The 19,565-nt window shown below is 40.7% G+C and overlaps 1 protein-coding gene across 4 annotated transcripts in view; it reads right to left on the bottom strand.

Annotated features, from left to right (window-relative positions):
• Positions 1–5,301: 5,301 nt before the first annotated feature.
• il1rapl1b (interleukin 1 receptor accessory protein-like 1b) overlaps positions 5,302–19,565 on the bottom strand; it is a 235,616-nt gene continuing 221,352 nt past the window's right edge. Inside the window, exons 7-12 of one of the 4 annotated variants that reach the window (XM_079596736.1) lie at positions 17,256–17,388; positions 11,591–11,736; positions 11,264–11,410; positions 10,076–10,246; positions 9,329–9,373; positions 5,302–8,494 (exon numbers count right to left, since the gene is read on the bottom strand). In XM_079596736.1, the coding sequence (XP_079452862.1) occupies positions 7,767–8,494; positions 9,329–9,373; positions 10,076–10,246; positions 11,264–11,410; positions 11,591–11,736; positions 17,256–17,388 (1,370 nt within the window). In that variant the 3' untranslated portion in view covers positions 5,302–7,766. The remainder of the gene's footprint in view (positions 8,495–9,328; positions 9,374–10,075; positions 10,247–11,263; positions 11,411–11,590; positions 11,737–17,255; positions 17,389–19,565) is intronic. The other 3 variants (XM_079596737.1, XM_079596738.1, XM_079596739.1) reach the window with 3 other exon arrangements.

The raw sequence follows: 19,565 nt of genomic DNA, 5'->3' as shown, positions 1-19,565 counted from the left end.
TCTACCCCTGGGACTCTACCCCTGGGACTCTACCCCTGGGACTCTACCCCTGGGACTCTACCCCTGGGACTCTACCCCTGGGACTCTACCCCTGGGACTCTACCCCTGGGACTCTACCCCTGGGACTCTACCCCTGGGACTCTACCCCTGGGACTCTACCCCTGGGACTCTACCCCTGGGACTCTACCCCTGGGACTCTACCCCTGGGACTCTACCCCTGGGACTCTACCCCTGGGACTCTACCCCTGGGACTCTACCCCTGGGACTCTACCCCTGGGACTCTACCCCTGGGACTCTACCCCTGGGACTCTACCCCTGGGACTCTACCCCTGGGACTCTACCCCTGGGACTCTACCCCTGGGACTCTACCCCTGGGACTCTACCCCTGGGACTCTACCCCTGGGACTCTACCCCTGGGACTCTACCCCTGGGACTCTACCCCTGGGACTCTACCCCTGGGACTCTACCCCTGGGACTCTACCCCTGGGACTCTACCCCTGGGACTCTACCCCTGGGACTCTACCCCTGGGACTCTACCCCTGGGACTCTACCCCTGGGACTCTACCCCTGGGACTCTACCCCTGGGACTCTACCCCTGGGACTCTACCCCTGGGACTCTACCCCTGGGACTCTACCCCTGGGACTCTACCCCTGGGACTCTACCCCTGGGACTCTACCCCTGGGACTCTACCCCTGGGACTCTACCCCTGGGACTCTACCCCTGGGACTCTACCCCTGGGACTCTACCCCTGGGACTCTACCCCTGGGACTCTACCCCTGGGACTCTACCCCTGGGACTCTACCCCTGGGACTCTACCCCTGGGACTCTACCCCTGGGACTCTACCCCTGGGACTCTACCCCTGGGACTCTACCCCTGGGACTCTACCCCTGGGACTCTACCCCTGGGACTCTACCCCTGGGACTCTACCCCTGGGACTCTACCCCTGGGACTCTACCCCTGGGACTCTACCCCTGGGACTCTACCCCTGGGACTCTACCCCTGGGACTCTACCCCTGGGACTCTACCCCTGGGACTCTACCCCTGGGACTCTACCCCTGGGACTCTAGGTCCCAGGTCTATATTTACCTGAACTGAAATATAACTGAAGGACACAAAATACATCAATTTATTACATAAAAATTGTTAAACGCTTTTACATTAAAATAAAAATACATTACAATCAGGACAAATAAAGGAATATGAGCTACAAGCACACTTAAACAGGAATACAAAACTGTACAAAAAAGATGAAAGTGATATGAAAACGAGGATTAGTGGCAGCTCGAAGACATGGAGCTGGAGAAGGCGTGACCAAGGCGGGTGCTGACAAAGGGAACCACCAACGGAGGCGATCACAGAAGGAACAGTAAGTGAGGACATGGCCGAAACCCTCACCAGGATGTAGGCCCATGGAACAGTCGATGAATGAATAGGTGGACCTTTGGTGAATGGGCCAGATGGAACCAGGGGGACAACCACCTCAGATAGAGCCATTAGAGGCAGGGATCTAGGCAGAGCTGAAGACCCAAGGCTTAAATGACTTGGGGTTAGGTGATATGCAACTGTAGTTGATGGACTGCTAGGGTGCAGGGTTAAAAGTCCCACCCAAGTCCAACTGTTGAACATTTAAAGTTCTCCACATATTCAGAAAGTAATGAAAATGAATTAAGTAACCAGTGAACCAGAGTAGCCATTACATCAATGGGGAGAAAATAAATTAAACAGGCTAAATGAAAATGGCAGCATTAGGCACAAATACAAATGGGCACAAGGGCATAGAGTAAAATCACAAAGTAGAAAAGCATAAGACAGCCACTAAATGAAAACAAGTGCATACATTTAAAAATAAACAAACTGTAAATACAAAAGATTTTATACAGTACATTTCAATACAAAATACAACCATTTTAGTAAAATAGGAATGGGCATTAAATAGTCAATGGAACAGGGCCATATAAGAGCATAATGGCTAATAAGACAGGGAATATAAATGAAAGATTAAACATTACAACATTAAAACATTAAATAATAAACAAAGCAACAACAAAAAATAGACAGAAAAAAATGCAAAGACAAGAGCAGTCAGAAATACAAGGGAGGGGGGAACACTCAAATAATAAAAGGACCATTGAGACAACGGACAGACAAACAAGTCTTAAATTGGATACATGAGGTGAAGGTGAAGGCATAAATACAAAAGATTAAATAAATATTAAACAGAAATTAAATCTATGACAGTCAATAAATGATTTGCTCATAAATACCAACAGGGCAAACTATTAAATGTTTCAATATTAAGAACAAATAAGTTCTTAACTCAATGTTCGAAAAATGTGTATTTGTAAAAATAAAGTAAATTGCACAAATCCAAAGAACTCAAACGTTTAGGCTTAAAATAAAGCAAGTCCCTTTACACCTGTTAGGTATACAAAGACAGTCCTTATTAGAAATGTGCACGCGAGCGGCATCAGCGTTTCTCACAGGTTCGCGTTTAAAGTCTGTGTAGAGAGAACAATGTCATCTTAGAGGTCTAATAATTAAATAAATTAAATAACTAATGATCCTTGCGACGGAAGTGAATCAATCAAAACTAACTTTAGCTGGAAAGTATCTTTATTCAAGAACTGCTATAAAGCCAAAACAATCTCGGTTACCTTAAATTACCCGTTTATCTCTGTAACGCTGCTTTGAAACAATCTACATTGTTAAAACCGCTAAATCACTAATTCTGAAGAGCTGTGGGATAAACACCATTCAAGCTTTTGTGGGATGCACCTGAAAGTTACTCACCCTTTTCCAGTGACAATGAAAAGGCAATTAAATAATTCCTCATATTCACACATCGTTGGTGTATAAAACAAGCCACAATTAGACTAACAGGAAAAATAAATAAACCAGTGAAGACTATAGAAACGCAAGAACAGAAAAAATATACTAATACAATATTTGCCAAACATGGACAGTTCCTATCCTCAGACAGTTTGTCTTCAATCTCTTGACACAGCTCCTCACTTCCATGTCCCAATCAAACTCGTGTCTCTAACAGCACTTATTAATTAAGTGATCAACTCTTGATCGGGTCATTACATTTAATCTCAATATTAACTTTCTACATTGAAAAAAATATATACAAATATACAATATACATGAAGAGTAGAGATCTTCAAGACGAATTAAGTACAAGTGAAAAATAAACAACATTAAAATAAATTTCTTACCCTCACTTCAGTTGGTTCTTCACTCTCCAGCCTACATCAGACTGACAATTGTCACGCTTGGGCTGCGTGAGGCACGATCAGGAACACCAGGAAGACGGGTGCACCAACAAAGACATGCACCAAACACAAGCAAGCTTTGTAGATGTAGAACCGACAAGAGAGAACTGAAACTAGGGAGACTATATACACAGACAAATGAGGAGACTAAGTGACAACAGGTGCACACGATGAGTGATGATGACTGATGAGGATGATGACAGGTAACAGGTGAAACTGATTGACAAGAAAACACATGGTGCACAAACACAGAAGGCAAAACAAAGTCCATGGCTGCGTTCGAAACCGCATACTCACTGAGTAGGTACTTAATTTCCATAAATACTTACTTAACGAGCGTTAAAAGAGTAGGTACTATATAGCCAAATCTCGTTAAGTATGAATGCGAGCCGTAAATCATCCGCCATGTTGATGTTATCATGTGACCTACGACACGTTATCACAATTGCAACAACTTAAAAGATATGAACGACAAGTTTAATTAATCTATCTGTAAATATCTTGGTATTGATGAAACTTGCTCATTTTGTGGTATTGTTGAAGAAACATTACATTTAGGGTTGATTTAAGTTGTTATATTTTAAACCCTACTAATGTGACCCACAGTTTTATCCATATAATGATATATTTTTTTATTAATAAAGGGTTAGGAACAACAGTGCCCCCTAATGGTGGGTAGTGAAATAGCACCATACGTAACATTTAACTGTTACAATTATATCACCAGGCATCAGGGATAAACAAACATTTCCTCTGCCCTCACAGTTTTTGATGTGGGGTCTGGAGGAAAGTGAAGTTGTGAGAGTCCAGATGAGTCACTGTGTCCTCTGATAGAAGAGCAGAGAGTGGCTTCAGCTTCAGGACTGCAGAACTGCCTGAGAGCTGTAAACAGATGTGGGAGAGGTGTAAAGAAAACTCAGATTAGTAGGACTGTATCATCACCTATATCTCAATCAAAAACTTAAGCTAGCCAATGACTTTCGTCTAGAGCTTCAGTACAGAAAAAACAATCATTGTTGCATTCATTTCCTATCACTGTACAGCTGATTTGAAACTATCTGTATTGTGAAAAGCATTATATAAATGAAACTGAAGCAGAAGGTTTGGTGAAGTTGGTAGGGGAAGGTGTTAGATCAAATCCAGGTCAGTCAAATCCCAAGGTGAGCAAAGTAAGGCTATTGGCAAGAATTAAGTTTGGAACAGCTGTAAAACAATGAGGGGGTGTGAAAGTATAGGTAACGGGACAATTCATCTAAAAGGTGGAAGAATAAAAAATAAAAATAAAAACTCAAGTGCCTTAAATACATTGTTGATCAGACCATCTCCACACTCACAGGGAACTTCAGAGGACATGCTTAAACTTCAACATCAGTGCTAATGCTCATTTAAGTGCACCAGTGATCAAATAGGACATTCCAGCACTGTGAAACTAACATCAATACACACTGATGATCAACCATCCCTAAAGCTCTTTGGTGTGCACACTGTATACATCCAAGTCATTAAGTTCAGGGCACCCCGTGTGGTATCTCAGCTCAAATAGAAGTGTACCTGCAGATAACTGACACTATACTCTACCTAGTATTGGAAAATCACAAGCTACACTGAAGTATGGGAACATTCAACATAAGGTTTTTGGGTAATATGGTACGACCCAGAAGAAAAAGAACAAGCAAATTTAAAAATAGCAAGGATCTCAGGGCAGTATATATTCCGGGGCATCTAAATTAGGGAGCGGATATCCTGTTGAGGCAAGGACTGAGGCCCGGGGAATGGAGGCTTCACCCCGAGGTGGTAAAGCTCCTTTGGGAGAATTTCGGTCAAGCTCAAGTCTCCCTTCTTTTCCCTTTTCGCCTCCTGGGATAGAAGAGTATCCATCGGACTGCACTCGAAAATCTGTGCTGAAGCAGTAAGCCACCCGGGGACTTCTGATCTACCACTACATTTCACTTTAACCCAGTTTCACATCTAATTGTGTGAATTTAAATAACAAAATTTAAACAAATAGGACAACATGAATTATTAATAAATGTGTATTTTATTGTTATTAATGATAGTTTCTCTTCAATTAACATTGCAGATACATAATAAAAAAGAGAAAATTTCAAAAACAGGAGACAAACAGAACCTTAATCTTTAGTGTAAGATTGGTGAAAGTGCCAGAGACTAATTCTGTGCTATATATAAATCATTATTATTATTAATATTATTCTTATTTTGATCAGTAATATCAGAAATGTTCATGAAACAATTTGCCACTCTCTTTGAAAATGCTATTTTTTCATGAATCTGGCTAGATTGTCTTCGTTTTATTACCATTTCAATTTATATTTACACAATGTAATATAAAATACAAGAAAAAAATTATTGTAAAAATATGAAAAGTAAAATAATAATGTGGAAATAATCAGATTGGTGTCATTCACTCGGGCTTTAGCAGGTCAGTGATTGTGAGATGAGCTCAGCACCAACAGATTATTCCAACCAGAGCTGGCATCAACAAACTGGAAATCTGGGGTTTGTTTAAGATGAAATGCTTAATGAGAAGGTTGGCACGACCCTGTTTTCTTTTTCTCGCCTCTCTGAGTTACAGATTTTTGCATATGATCTGTTCTTAATAGTATATAATAACTCTTTTGGCACTACTGATAAAATATACAATGTGAACAACACATTTTATGCTGTTCTGTATAGATTGGTACAACAATGAATTTGCAAGAAGATTTAAATATTTGTTCCCCTACTTTAACTCCAGGGAGGTTTACCCCTGATATCCACGCAACTGAGAAGGCAAAATATAAGTATGCATCCATCGCTAATTTCCAGCTTTGGTTTCACTTCATTTACATGCTAACAGAGTTGTGAGTTATTGATGTAAAGCCTTCATTAGATTGACAGTGAGACTAATAAAAAAAACATCTAAAAAACAAGCATCTAAAACTAAACTGAACATCAGCACATCTCAGAACTAGGCTGTGCAGTGTGTGTGACGGGACAGCTTCATTAATAAATGCCTGGACAGTCCAGCACACGAGGGCTGACTAACTGACCCTCGTAAATATATTGGACAATCGCTTTTCTTTCATTCGGTCCTCTACTAGTCTTGCGTTCAGCTACGAGAGTAGAGGTGTGTGTAAGCTGCCCCTAGTTACTGACACAGGACTGGCCCATTGTATAAAATGAGGTAAAAATTAGCCCAGGTCTGCTCCTTCCCCTAATGATAGTTTCTACAATCACTAGAATGTGGAAAAATTCACACTGATGAGGTGGATAGAAGTGATGTGATGGTAGTACCTTATAAACAGTGACAGAATGCAGTAACACTCCAAACCTGTTGGTGGTGTTTGTTGTGGAGCAGCTGGAGGCACTATAGTGGAGGTTAACAGGTTTAAATGTGCAGTGAAGAGAACAAATAATGTAAATTAGAGACAGATTGAGCACTTTTCTGATGTGAAAATGTATTTGCAAATATATATATAGAGAGATAATTATATTATAAATTGAATACATATCTATTTGCTATGCTCTCTCATAAATGATGTCAGTATCAAGGGGAAAATTAAAACACAAATATTGGTTTTCCCCTTCTCATCCATGATTTGACGGGGACAAAAAAATACTTTTGTCAATTTGTTCTCTATGAAAAGAGATTAAATGATAAGCTAAAATGTCTCTCCAGTGCGTCCATTAGATGAATGTATGAAATGTGACTTAGTATGTTTTTCCAAGCAAATTATTTTGTTATAAAAAAATAAAAAAATCTTTCAAAATAATATACAGTTTTTCTTACGTTCTCCCTATCAAGCTGAAAAGCAAGGCTGTTTTTTCTTTGTTTTTAATAAAAAGTCTCAATACCTTAAATAGAGAAACAGAGAGCAGCAGAGACACTAGAGCATCATAATGACATCTAGTTTTTCCTCGTGAATATCGTCTCCTCGGCCGTTCATTCAGGAAGAAGAAGAGCTTTCAGGCCTCAGTAGCATTTGCATAAAGGTGTTTTTCCTTGATTTTATCAACCAACCACAAACACATGTATCTCAAAAGAGGAAAACATTACAATGGCACAAATTCTATAATGACTCAGAAAAAAAGTATTATTTCAAACAGTAGGTCAAGAGAAAAACACATCGGGTCAGCCTTTACTCTGTCTCACGTGTCTCTGCTCAGTCATTTTATAATAAGGGGGAAAATAACAAATCAGACATGGTAAAAATTAATTAGAAATTAAATAAAATCTAAACTGAAAAAATTCCAATGCTACAAAGAAACTGCAAACGATATGTACAAGACCCTGTATTCCTTGAGAGTATATGAATGAGCTGTTTTTGAGAGAATGAAACTGAATGGACTCTCCAAGCTTTCCTCGAGTGTTTGCCCCTTATTTAGAATCCCTGTGAGTCGTGGTGCAAAGTCAACAGCATCGGTTTTTAAGGGTCTTAAAAAGTGCCATTAACTTTCGACCAATGGAAGCGGTCCCTTCCCGGCGATGTCACCAGATCACACTGGAAATGCTGGTTTCCCTGGGCAAGAGTGGCAGCATAGCATTGTTCACGAGCTGCTCCTCTATGGCCTGTTGCTCACGGGGCAGTTTCCCCGGCGCTCGCTGGCCATTCACCAGAGTCATGGGGATGTTGCAGTACGTGTGCTGGTTACCGAGTGCTGACAGAGGCGGCAGGGTACCAGAGGAAGGAATGTCATACTCATAGCTCCTGTAGTAGTGCTTCTGTCGCAGCTGCGTGTGGTACGTGTTGTGGAAAGTAGAACGCAGCTCAGGATGAGCGGTGGCCATGGCGGTGGACGTCGCTGCGGCCATTGAGATCGCAGAGACGGTCTGCAACTCACCGAACGGGCCCTGCTCGCTGACGTCCAGCACCTGCTCATGCGACAGCTTGGGCTCCGGACGCTTAAAGGGCATTTCATACTGGAGCTGCTTCCAAAACGTTGAGTTGAGCTTGCTGCTCTTGGGTCCCGACCACTTGATGACCGTTAGCAGTTTTATGGTATGTTTGAGAGCCTCAACTTCCTGGTAGTTCATGATTCCCCGCAGCTCAGCGCATTCGATAAGAATGACTTTGATCTCTCCGGTGACCAGCATGTTCCGCAGTCGAGTCTCCAGCTCAAAGATGCTCCAGCCGCGTCTCACCACGTAGTTCGGCGTCATAACGATGATGAGACGTTTACTCTGGTCAACGCAGCGAGCCACATCCTCAATGTAGGCTGAGAGAGAGAGAGAGAGAGAGAGAGAGAGAGAGGCAGAACATCAATAGCTTCCATGTGTTAAAAATTTCAGACATCATTCTTGTTTTTAATCAGTCTATCTACTAATCCTAGGACAACATGCAAATAAAACAGAAGGAAACACAAATATAATGTGTCCTAAATACTGCCGTAGCATAGCAGTGTGTGCAGAGTAAAATTCTACATCAAATTACTTCACTAACGTGTGACAAGAACAGAATGATTCAATGAGGTAACACTGAAAACACAGAACGGGGGAACAGGACAGACAAAGCGACACCAAACACAAATCTTGCTCTGATCTCATGGAGCTGAAGTCTCTGAACAAGGCAGTTTTATATATTGACCAAAAATAGCATTGATGAGAAAACAAAACTCGTTCAGTGCTGCATTACTTTGGCCTAAACCTAACAAAAAAGCCTGCAAATGGCATTTATGTGAAATGGAGGGGAATCTCTATGTGTGCGTGTCTGTGTTAGATGACTAGACACATCTAGTCCAAAAGGTCTTTTTGTGGAAATTGACAGTGACTATTTAATTTACAATAAATAGTAAAAACAGGTTAGGGTTAAGGTTAGGTTTCCCTAACCCTTTCCCTAAATCACAAAAGCACTTGCTCTCTAACAGCAGAACTAAATAGATCTCGACACTGATCTCTTCTTCTAATTTTACACATTCAGAACATGATAGTGTTCAGTTCAACCTGAATCTGGTTCAACTCAGCGCAATGTCCCAATTTCCCCCAAAAGTGAAGTTTGTAAAGTGTGTGAGTCAGATTTGTTGACACAAGTGGAAAAGGCTAGGGAAGAATACCTCTAAGGAGTCTTGTGTCATCCTGGAAATGATCATTGCTGAAACCTAGACATAAATATTTCAACATTGAAAGTCGGATCAGCCGATTCAGCATTAACTCAATCAGAAAAAAACGAGGACTTCCACAAGAGAAACTGGCCTAACTGTATCTTTTTGCCTTAGGATTTTCAGTTAGAATCACCAGTTTATCCAGCTTAATATGGGACTGGGGGACTGCAGGGCTAACAGAGTAACATACTTTACACTGCTGCAATTTTAGTTCAATTATTTCACATCAAACATGGCTTGAGCTGTTCATTGAAGAGCAATTACGAGTTTAACTCCTAAAATCAAATCAATGCTTAATTAGCCCTGATTATGAGCACCGTGTCCCATATTAACATCTAACAGTCCCCGGACAACAGACATAAGTATAGACAAACAAACATGCAAGTAAAAAGGGCAAGACATATACAGTATATGTGTAGTCAGATGAGCAAACAAAAACACAAACAAACTTGTACAAGAAGCTTCACTGAAAGCACAGATAACAGATCTAAACTATTTATTTTTTATTGAGAAACTCACAGACCAAACAAATTAAAGCTTCTCAAACACAAGTACCTTGACATGAAAATAAACATGAAACTTTCTCCATAAAAAATTCAACAAGAAAAAGATGCAACTCCTCACAAACAAGAACACACATAGTGATACATGTTTACACACACACACACACACACACACCTTACAAATAATGCAACTTACTTCCAGTTGGGATCAAGTCCCTGTCAGGAATGAAGAGTTTATACCCATAATGCTTTTCCAGAACATCTGGCAGAATCTCCAAAGCAAAACGTTCTTCCTCTCTGGTTTCCTGACTCCACTGGTCTGGATCCACTTTAGTGTAGGACACGTACGCATCATAGTCTTTATTTTCTTACAACACACAAACAGAATGGAGACTTACAATTAAACAGTTCTTCGCCACACTAAGCATTCATAACTTGTAACAGCAGCAATATTTCAGTAGCTACAGGATTCCCTTTACACCGCCACACATCTCGACTGTGTTCATGGAGGATTTGGATCTCAAAAGGCTTGAATTTGGTGCAGTGCCTAGAAACACTCACAAACCTCTGCCACTTAATTATGAAAGAGATTCATTATGAAAATCAGCTTTAGGTAACAGGCTTTAAAATGGCAGGTGTTTTCTTCACTTTATTTACCCATGTGGATGAAATTCACTATGAGTAAATCTGCCTGTGTCTATGAGGAAGTGTCATGCTCAGTATTGACTGTCCACTGTCCACTACAAATGGACAAATCCTATTCCTTTAAACTTTGAGCAAATGGTAAATCTGTTTCTGCCTTCCTGGAGAGGCACAATTAAAGAAAGTTTATTGGTAGATTAAAGTCAAAGCTGTCCCTCTGCCTCCTCATTTCTTATCTTCCTTCCCCATCAGCCACAGAGGCCAACACTCACACTTTGAAGTCAAACTTTCAAAGAAAAGCCCCACTGGAGTAGGACTCAAGACATAAAACTGAGAGGATGTCACATAAATGGTTTAAAGAAACTCCTGGTTGTTTATGAGGATTATGGTGTTTCATTATTTATTCTTATTTATATATGCAATCAGCCTATATATGAGGGACACAATGATAACAAAACTCAAAATATATTAAAAAAAAATATATAAAAAATATATATATATATATATATATATTGTCATGTGTTATTGTTAATACAAATATGTTTCTCAATAATTTGACCAAATGTTTGGCCAATAAAGCATTTTAATGCCTCATGCCTCTTCATTGATTCATTTATTGTGAAGGAAAAACTGCAACAACAAAAAAGATCCACCATAATGACTCAAGAAAAGAATAAGAATGAATTTGTCTGTTTTTAAGGTGTTCTATCTGGATTGTTAACTTCTTTATCATATTTCTTACCTCCGTCCACATCCTCACTGCCAAAGTGATTTCTGTAGAAGATCATGAGTTCAATTCTGTAACACTTATACAGGCACACCAAAAATATCAACATCAGCAGAATGGCTCCCAAACCTCCAGCCAACTCTACCGTATACATGAGCTCTGCTGAGAGAGAGAGAAGCAGAGAGAGACAGTTATAATACACCCAACAAACACTCACTCTGTCAATGAACAAAGTGCTGAGGTGTGTGTGTGTGTGTGTGTGTGTGTGTGTGTGTGTGTGTGTGTGTGTGTGTGTGTGTGTGTGTGTGTGTGTGTGTGTGTGTGTGTGTAAGTGTCTCTTACCCCTCTTGCTGAGCTGGATGTTGGCTTGGCGTCTTCCGTGGCCATTTTCCACATAGCATGAATAGTTTCCCAGGTCGCTCTCCTCCACGGCATCTATTGTCAGTGAGATGGACACTTCCTGCTCACCCAAGTGCTCCCGAATGGTTCTGGAATGGTGGAGAGAAGAAGAGGAGAACTGTTCAACAACCATCTATAATTTAAATCAAGTTCTGTCATGACAACTCTCGGAGTGATTGGCATGGTAATGGGTATGACGATGTTGTATGTTTGGTCTCGGAGGAACAGATCTGCTACACTCCTGCTGTTATTGCTGTTGCGGCAGAACATGTACGGGACTTGCTACTGCCAATACATACAGAACACACTGCTGTGAGCAAGTAAGACATGCTGCTGCTGTACAATATAGCGTACATGAATTATGCCTGTTGCAGATCTATACAGGTGGTTAGGGTTAGAATAAGTTGGCATGTAGTTGCAAAGTTACTTATAGTCAGTAAAGTGTCTGTGTCAGGACTCTGGTTTGATCTTCAGCCTTTCTGCTGTGTTTGTCTTGTGTCCTGATTGTCAGTTCACCTCACTCGACCATCACAGCTGAATCCCATTCTAATCAGCGCTCTCACTCTCATTACTCACACACCGGTTTCCCATTTCTGCACTGATGTTCTCCACTACTTATGCTTCTCTCTTTCTTTGGTTCTCTGTCAGTGTGTCTTGGTTTCCGTCCGTTTCACCACTGTCCCCTTGCCTGAAAGTCTTGTTTTGGTTGTTTCTAAACCTTTAAAGCCTTGTCTGATTATTTAATCCTGTTTTGTTGTTTATTTGCCTAGTTCCTGTTCCCTGTCTCGACTCAGCTTGCTCTCCTGATTTTTGACCCCCTGCTTTCGTCCTGGACTATTGCCTTGGCTTCTACCTTGAAACAAGCAATGGGCTTGTTTCACTTGATGCAAAGGTTCGTTTTTGTGATAAAAATACATTTAAAATATTACCCTAACATCCGTCTTCCTGTGTGTGGAAATTTGTTTATGTAGCCGTGACAACGAAACACGTGCATAATGTGCGCGCCTGTGTTAACGTCGTTTGTTGTCCCGTGTGCGCTGATCTGTTGTACATTTCCAAATGCCTTCCTACAGTTGCTTAATGAAAGGGGGATTTTCACACAAACAAACGGACATGTGTCATTAGTAAGAAAAAAAATAGATTTTACTGTGTCGGGCTCGGGTCGGGCTCGGACATAAATATCTTAATGCCTGTCGGGCTCGGGTCAGGCTCGGTTAATGCTCTGTTGGACGTGGGCCGGGCTCTATCTCACAGCACAGACACTGGACAAAGATGAAACTTGCTGCTGCTCACGTGTCGACTGACCGTGTCGACTGACTGACTGACTTTATCAATGTAGTATACTTTGAAAGGCTATGCGTAAAATAAAGCAATAAGCCCTGCAGAGCCGTGTTTTACAGTGCGTTTACAGGCGTTGTTAGGCACGACGCAGAGTAAACCCTAACCCTAACCCTAACCCTAACCCTAACCCTAACCCTTAGCTGTTCTAAATCCACTGTAAAACATGGCTTCAAGGGGCTTATTGCTTTTATAAAACAGTTACTCCATAAAAACATTATTTATTTATTATTGTCACGGCCGGCTCACAAGCCGCGACAAAGAAGGAGACGACACGTTAATTCGTATGCAAAAAGGAATAACATTTATTAAAGTAAAAGTAAAAGACTAGACAGAAACGGGAATAAAACAATAACTAAGACGATGACGACGACAACATGGCACGAGAGGAGAGCGCCCCGTCACGACTGAAGGGAGCTGCTTTATCTGCCGGCATCAGCTCTAGCACAGGTGTAAACCCTCAGTCATCATGACGTCACTCACTCCAACTCCAACCTACAACACAAGAGACAAACAGACAACCAAACCCACACAATATGACCCATACTGGGGTCGTAACAATTATTTATTCATAAAATAAACACCAGCAACAAAAAAATACTGTTATAACACATTTATTCCTCCGCCAACCAATGTAGTTCAAAAAAGGGTTTGCCGAGCAACACATGCAGCAACAAAGAATCACAAACGGCAGTTGCGCAGTAATACTAATGTAATGCGGTCACAGGTGTGTGTTTGTGTAACACTGATGAGGTCACAGGTGTGTGTTTGTGTAACACTGATGAGGTCACAGGTGTGTGTTTGTGTAACACTAATGTAATGCGGTCACAGGTGTGTGTTTGTGTAACACTGATAAGGTCACAGGTGTGTGTTTGTGTAACACTGATGAGGTCACAGGTGTGTGTTTGTGTAACACTAATGTAATGCGGTCACAGGTGTGTGTTTGTGTAACACTGATGAGGTCACAGGTGTGTGTTTGTGTAACACTGATGAGGTCACAGGTGTGTGTTTGTGTAACACTAATGTAATGCGGTCACAGGTGTGTGTTTGTGTAACACTGATGAGGTCACAGGTGTGTGTTTGTGTAACACTGATGAGGTCACAGGTGTGTGTTTGTGTAACACTAATGTAATGCGGTCACAGGTGTGTGTTTGTGTAACACTGATGAGGTCACAGGTGTGTGTTTGTGTAACACTAATGTAATGCGGTCACATGTGTGTGTTTGTTGAGTAATTTACAATGGCTTCAAACGCGGCTCAACCAATCAGAATCAAGAACCGGAACTATCCGTTTTATAAACCAAAGTACACTTTGGCTTAATGTGTGTTCAGAGCAGGTGCGTATTAAACAGCATTGTGACATCCAGTGAAAAGTGTTTAAATTCGGCACACACACCTTTGTTACAAACCACTCAATGATTAAACTAGTCAAAAATCTGATGAAAAAGCCTCGACATTCACAAGGTTTCTGTGAGTGTGTGTATAGTGGTTACGCACAGTCAGAATGATTAATTTAACCCAATAAAAATAATATGTTTACTTTATAGATGTTAATGTTGTTAAAATCAGTAAATGTTACTGCTGAATACGCATTTGTTTAATTTCTCATAGGCCTCCGGAAAGAGATCGGGAATCCCCACCCCCTATAGAACTAAAGATCCATTTTTCTAAACTACACACAAAATCACAATACACGCACACAACATGCAAAACATCACACATCCTCAATTCACCTTTATTTATAGAGCACTATATACAACAGAGATTATTTCAAAGCAGCTTTACACAGACAAACAGGAAAATTATGATTCAATGATGAGAACAGAATTAAATTCTGCTCTGAAAGACAAAAGTGTCATTGTTCAGCTGAGGTCAGTTCAGTGTTGGTCCTGTTTCGCTTGATTACTGTGTAAAGATCATCAAATATGAGATGAGTTCAACTCAGTTATAGAGAAGCTCTATTGAAAACAGTGATGTCATAATCCAGTTCAGTTCAGTTCTTATTTCAATAGTTTCGGTACAGTCAAATCAATAATATTGCTGAATATTTAGTGTTTGCATTAAAACTTCATTCATACTATTTTACCTCTTCTACAAATGAGTTTTGCATAGTAACTCTAATGATTAGCCACATACATGCCAAACTACACACAATGTGAAACATGTAAAACACTGTGTTTTGCTTTTTCAGTGTACAGTGAAGTGTACAGGAGTTTGTCACACCACTCACACACACATGTGCGCAAATACACTGTATATGTAGTATGTGCACAATTGATGAACTTTATAGTTATTGAACTGAAGCAACACTGAACTGACTTGAGCTGAATAATGGCACTATTGACTTTACTGCAGAATTTGTTACTATTATTACAATTTGTATTGTATAAAGTGCTATAGAAATATAGGTGACTTGACTTGTATGGATATTCAGTCTATAGTTACAAAATATTGTAAACAAAAATACAAGAGTGAAAAATGTATTTGTTTTTCAAAAAAATAGTTTTGATTTCTAAGGGTTAAAATTATGTATATTTACTCTATAAATTTCAGCATTTAAATTGACATAGCAGTGTTTTTCAAATCTAACACAAGACCTGTTAGTTTTGAATAATGTTTCTAATGTAGAGAATTGTGTTTAGCGTTTGCAAAAAGTTTATTTCACAATTACAAACCGAATGTAAAGTAGATAAAGTGCTTGCAGTTTTGCAGACTTGGTCTGAAGATACATGAGTGAGTGTCCTCAAGTACTAGTTTTAGTGTGAAAGCAAATTTTTTTTTTAAATTTTGACATTTGTAAAAACCTTGTTTGTGTTTGAATGCCTGTGTATAGTTTTGTGTGTAGAAATTTGTTATAAGTATCAGGAAATGTAATTTAGCAATTGGGGAAATTATTGATAACCACAACTCATCAGACATAGCGACACACTGAATAAAGTGTAAAGAAATTGACATTATGATTAACTAAAGCTCATCCATCATAAAACACATACACCTGACTACCAAGCACTATGGGGAAGAAAAAATAACAGGATTTGGAAGAGAAAAGAAGTGTCTTTTCTTTGCAGCTGCCATGGAAACTATGAGAGAGAGAGAGAGAGAGAGAGAGAGAGAGAGAGAGAGAGAGAGAGGGGGAGGGAGAGGGGGAGGGAGAGAGGGGAGGGAGAGAGAGAGAGAGAGAGAGAGAGAGAGGGAGAGGGAGGGAGGGAGGGAGGGAGAGAGGGAGAGAGAGAGGGAGGGAGAGAGAGAGAGAGAGAGAGAGAGAGAGGGAGGGAGAGAGAGAGAGAGAGGGAGAGGAGAGAGAGAGAGAGAGAGAGAGAGAGAGAGAGAGAGAGAGAGAGAGAGAGAGAGAGAGAGAGAGAGAGAGAGAGAGAGAGAGAGAGAGAGAGAGAGAGAGAGAGAGAGAGAGAGAGAGAGAGAGAGAGGGAGGGAGGGGAGAGAGGATGATGGGGAATTCATTTCATTAAAGAAACATTGTTTCTGTTCTTGTTCAAAAAAGAATAAGGTGATGTTCTGCCCTCTGCTCGTGTGTGTGGATGTTTCACACCATTACAGTGATGTCAGAACTGATGAGTGTCTGTCCAGCGGGTCAGTAACCAACCGCCACTAATCAGACTAATTACAGTGTTGGTAGTGGACAGAGCGGCCCAAACCTAGTGGATCTCAGGTACAGATTCGGTAATGAAATTCTGCAGTCATTGCTGTCAGCTCTTCTCTATTAGGAGGCTGTGGATTGATTCAGCCACTGGCACAGTAACAGGCAGAAAATGACACACTGGCCTTAGGATCAGTTCTGACTAAATGATAGCTGACAAACCAACCAGACATGAGAAATGCAGTCAAACCTTCACCCACAGCATTAGCAATGTAGCGTATTAATATTGTAAAGGGCTCTTGGTTCATTCTGATGGCCATTGTCAGGGGAGCTCAGTGGACTTTAATTGTGGCGTGAGTTGCATACGGACTGTATTACGATGGGTTTGTATTGTGAAACATATTCCAAAACCTTATAATGAGTTTCAATACATGTAGCTCAATACATGAACTGACTTACAGTAACAGGCAGTCCAGACTTTCCATCAACCAAATGTTTAGAATAATACTTTGGAACTTATAGTTTGAGACCAGATTCAGTCAATGAGTCAATGAAATTTAGATGGAGATTACAAGAGAAAGAAGCTTTTCAGCTCATCTCGATCCAGAAAGGAAATGAAAGGAATTGTCATCTCGATAAATGAAAGGAAAGGGTGTCATTAGTATAAACTACTTACTTAATTTCACTTTCTCTGATTCGTCCTTCGTCCAGATCCTCAATGAACTTCTCTCCCTTCATCCAGTAGATGAGAGGACTCACATCCCCGCTGTAACCGAAGAACGCTCGGCAGGTCAGGTTCACCGGGCTGCCTGCAAACACACAGCGTAATATCTGTGAAAAATAATATCTTACAATATTTCTCAGTAAGGGAAACTGAGCCTGGCCTGTTGGTTTTTCTTTGGTCTCTTTCGAGGAACAGAAATGAGTTTAGACTGTAATCTGACATCACAATAAGCTATGTCCTTCGGTAGATACCATACCCTTCACCAGAAATACAGAGATGCTGTAAAGTCCAGACTCAGTGATTTTTTTCTAGCCCTCAGACAGAATTAAAGTCTGATGCTAATGAGAATCTCCTGTTCTGCACATTGTGAAAATGAAAAGTCTATGAGAGAATTAATGAGCACAGTCCCGAGACTCACATCAGGCTGACATCTTGACAGAATGGCAAATACTGGTGTTTTATTTCCGGCCACTGGAGGCCACTGTGGTACCACCTCTAACGCATGACAGATCAAAATGGCACAAATCTGGCTTCAGCAGACACGTATAAGGGCAAATACTTGGTGTTTTTACCGTCGCACACACAGTCCAAAGCATCTGATGCGCAGTGATTCAGGAAGAACAGCACATCACATGGCAGTTACCCAACTATGGTTCCTATCTATAAAACAAAATATACTGAAATTAAATCTAGATTTATATATTTATCTCTTTCTAAATAGTTATTTTAGATTTAGCTTGATACTGTACCATGAAACAGACTGTCCCTAGGTTATTTTATCTTGTGTTTATCTTCATCAGTCGGGGACAGAATTAAAATGTCAAGCCATTATTTCATTTTGTAAACAGCTTATAATTGAAAAGTGGGTACTTCCAGAAAAACCTGCATAACATTTTATTTCTGAGAAGCTTCTCGAGCAAGATGCTGGTATGTCGAATTAAACTGAAACTGTCAACTCTGTTACGGTCTGAAGACACCATTAAAGACTGTTTTCAAAGTTGACTCCTTTAGCCTGAGATGGTTCTCCTGTCCTGAGCACGGTTAGCTAACTCTATGCAGAATACTATACTCACCATGCTCAGAATCGTTCAGTAAAACCTTGACCATTATAGTGTACTGTGTGTGAGTGTGTTTGTGTATGAATTGGGAAACCAGTGCAAGCACATCTTAGTTAATCGGGTCTCTATGGTGTGTTAATTGTGTTTTGTCTGTGCTGGCCTCTATTCATTCAGATCCAGCGGAGAGGATCATCCAGACGGCTGAAAGCTGCTCTGCTCATTAAAACGCTGTTGGGAGCATTTGAGCCTTCATAATGCCATAACTGACCTCCTGTGTCAAAACCAATTTAGAGAGAAGGACAGAGAGAGAGAGAGTGAATGAATGAACGAACGAACGAACGAACGAACGAACGAACTAATTTAAATGGCAACTGAGAATAGAAGAGAGGATCATGGATCAGCCTCCTGCTGGCCTAGCAGAGTCAGTCCCAGAAGATTCTCTCATTGCGCTCATTCACCCTAAAGAGGGAAAACAACAACCAAACCTTATCTGAACGACCTCGTCACTTTCTAGATGAATAAGTGCACAAGGCACATGTAAGCTGGATTGTGGTCTGGTGATGGCACGTGTTCCCAAATCATTCTGCTCGTTTGGTCAAGTCTCTCTCTTTCTCACTCGCTGTTTAATAGGTTTAAGTTTAATAGGAACTTTTGTTCCGGCCGATGTGAAGCCACAGCAACCAGCCGAGTGAAGACCGAACGCTGACCTGAACCCTGTGTGTTGGCAAAAGCCATTACTGAGAAAGACAGACATGAAAGAGAGAGACAGAAAGAACATCACCCCAGTCATGACAGGGTTTCTGAATCAAACACTGACTCGAATATCCCCAACCAACAGATCAGGTGTACTGGAATCCCACAATCCCAGGTTTAGTGCTATCTGCAACTTTCAGCCTGTTTCAGTCTAAAATTCATCAACACATGGAGGAAAAGGATGCTGGTCAAGCCAATTATTTTACAGAGAGTCTTTTACAGATCCAACAGATATGGCACATCCTTACTTGGAAAAATGTTACTGCCATCCTCATATTAGTGCTGTGTTTTCAAGTACCTACAGGGAAAGGTGATTTTAAACATAAAACGTGAATCCATATTACTATCAAATCAAACCTTCATTAACAACAATGCTGTGCAGATATGTGAAGAGCACGCAATGTATTCATAAACAGAAGTCAAGAGTTAATAGAAGTCAAGTTACAAATGT

The sequence above is a fragment of the Phoxinus phoxinus genome (assembly GCF_949152265.1).
Source record: "Phoxinus phoxinus genome assembly, chromosome: 22".
Lineage (NCBI taxonomy): Eukaryota > Metazoa > Chordata > Actinopteri > Cypriniformes > Leuciscidae > Phoxinus > Phoxinus phoxinus.
This window is presented reverse-complemented; position numbering and strand designations above follow the sequence as displayed.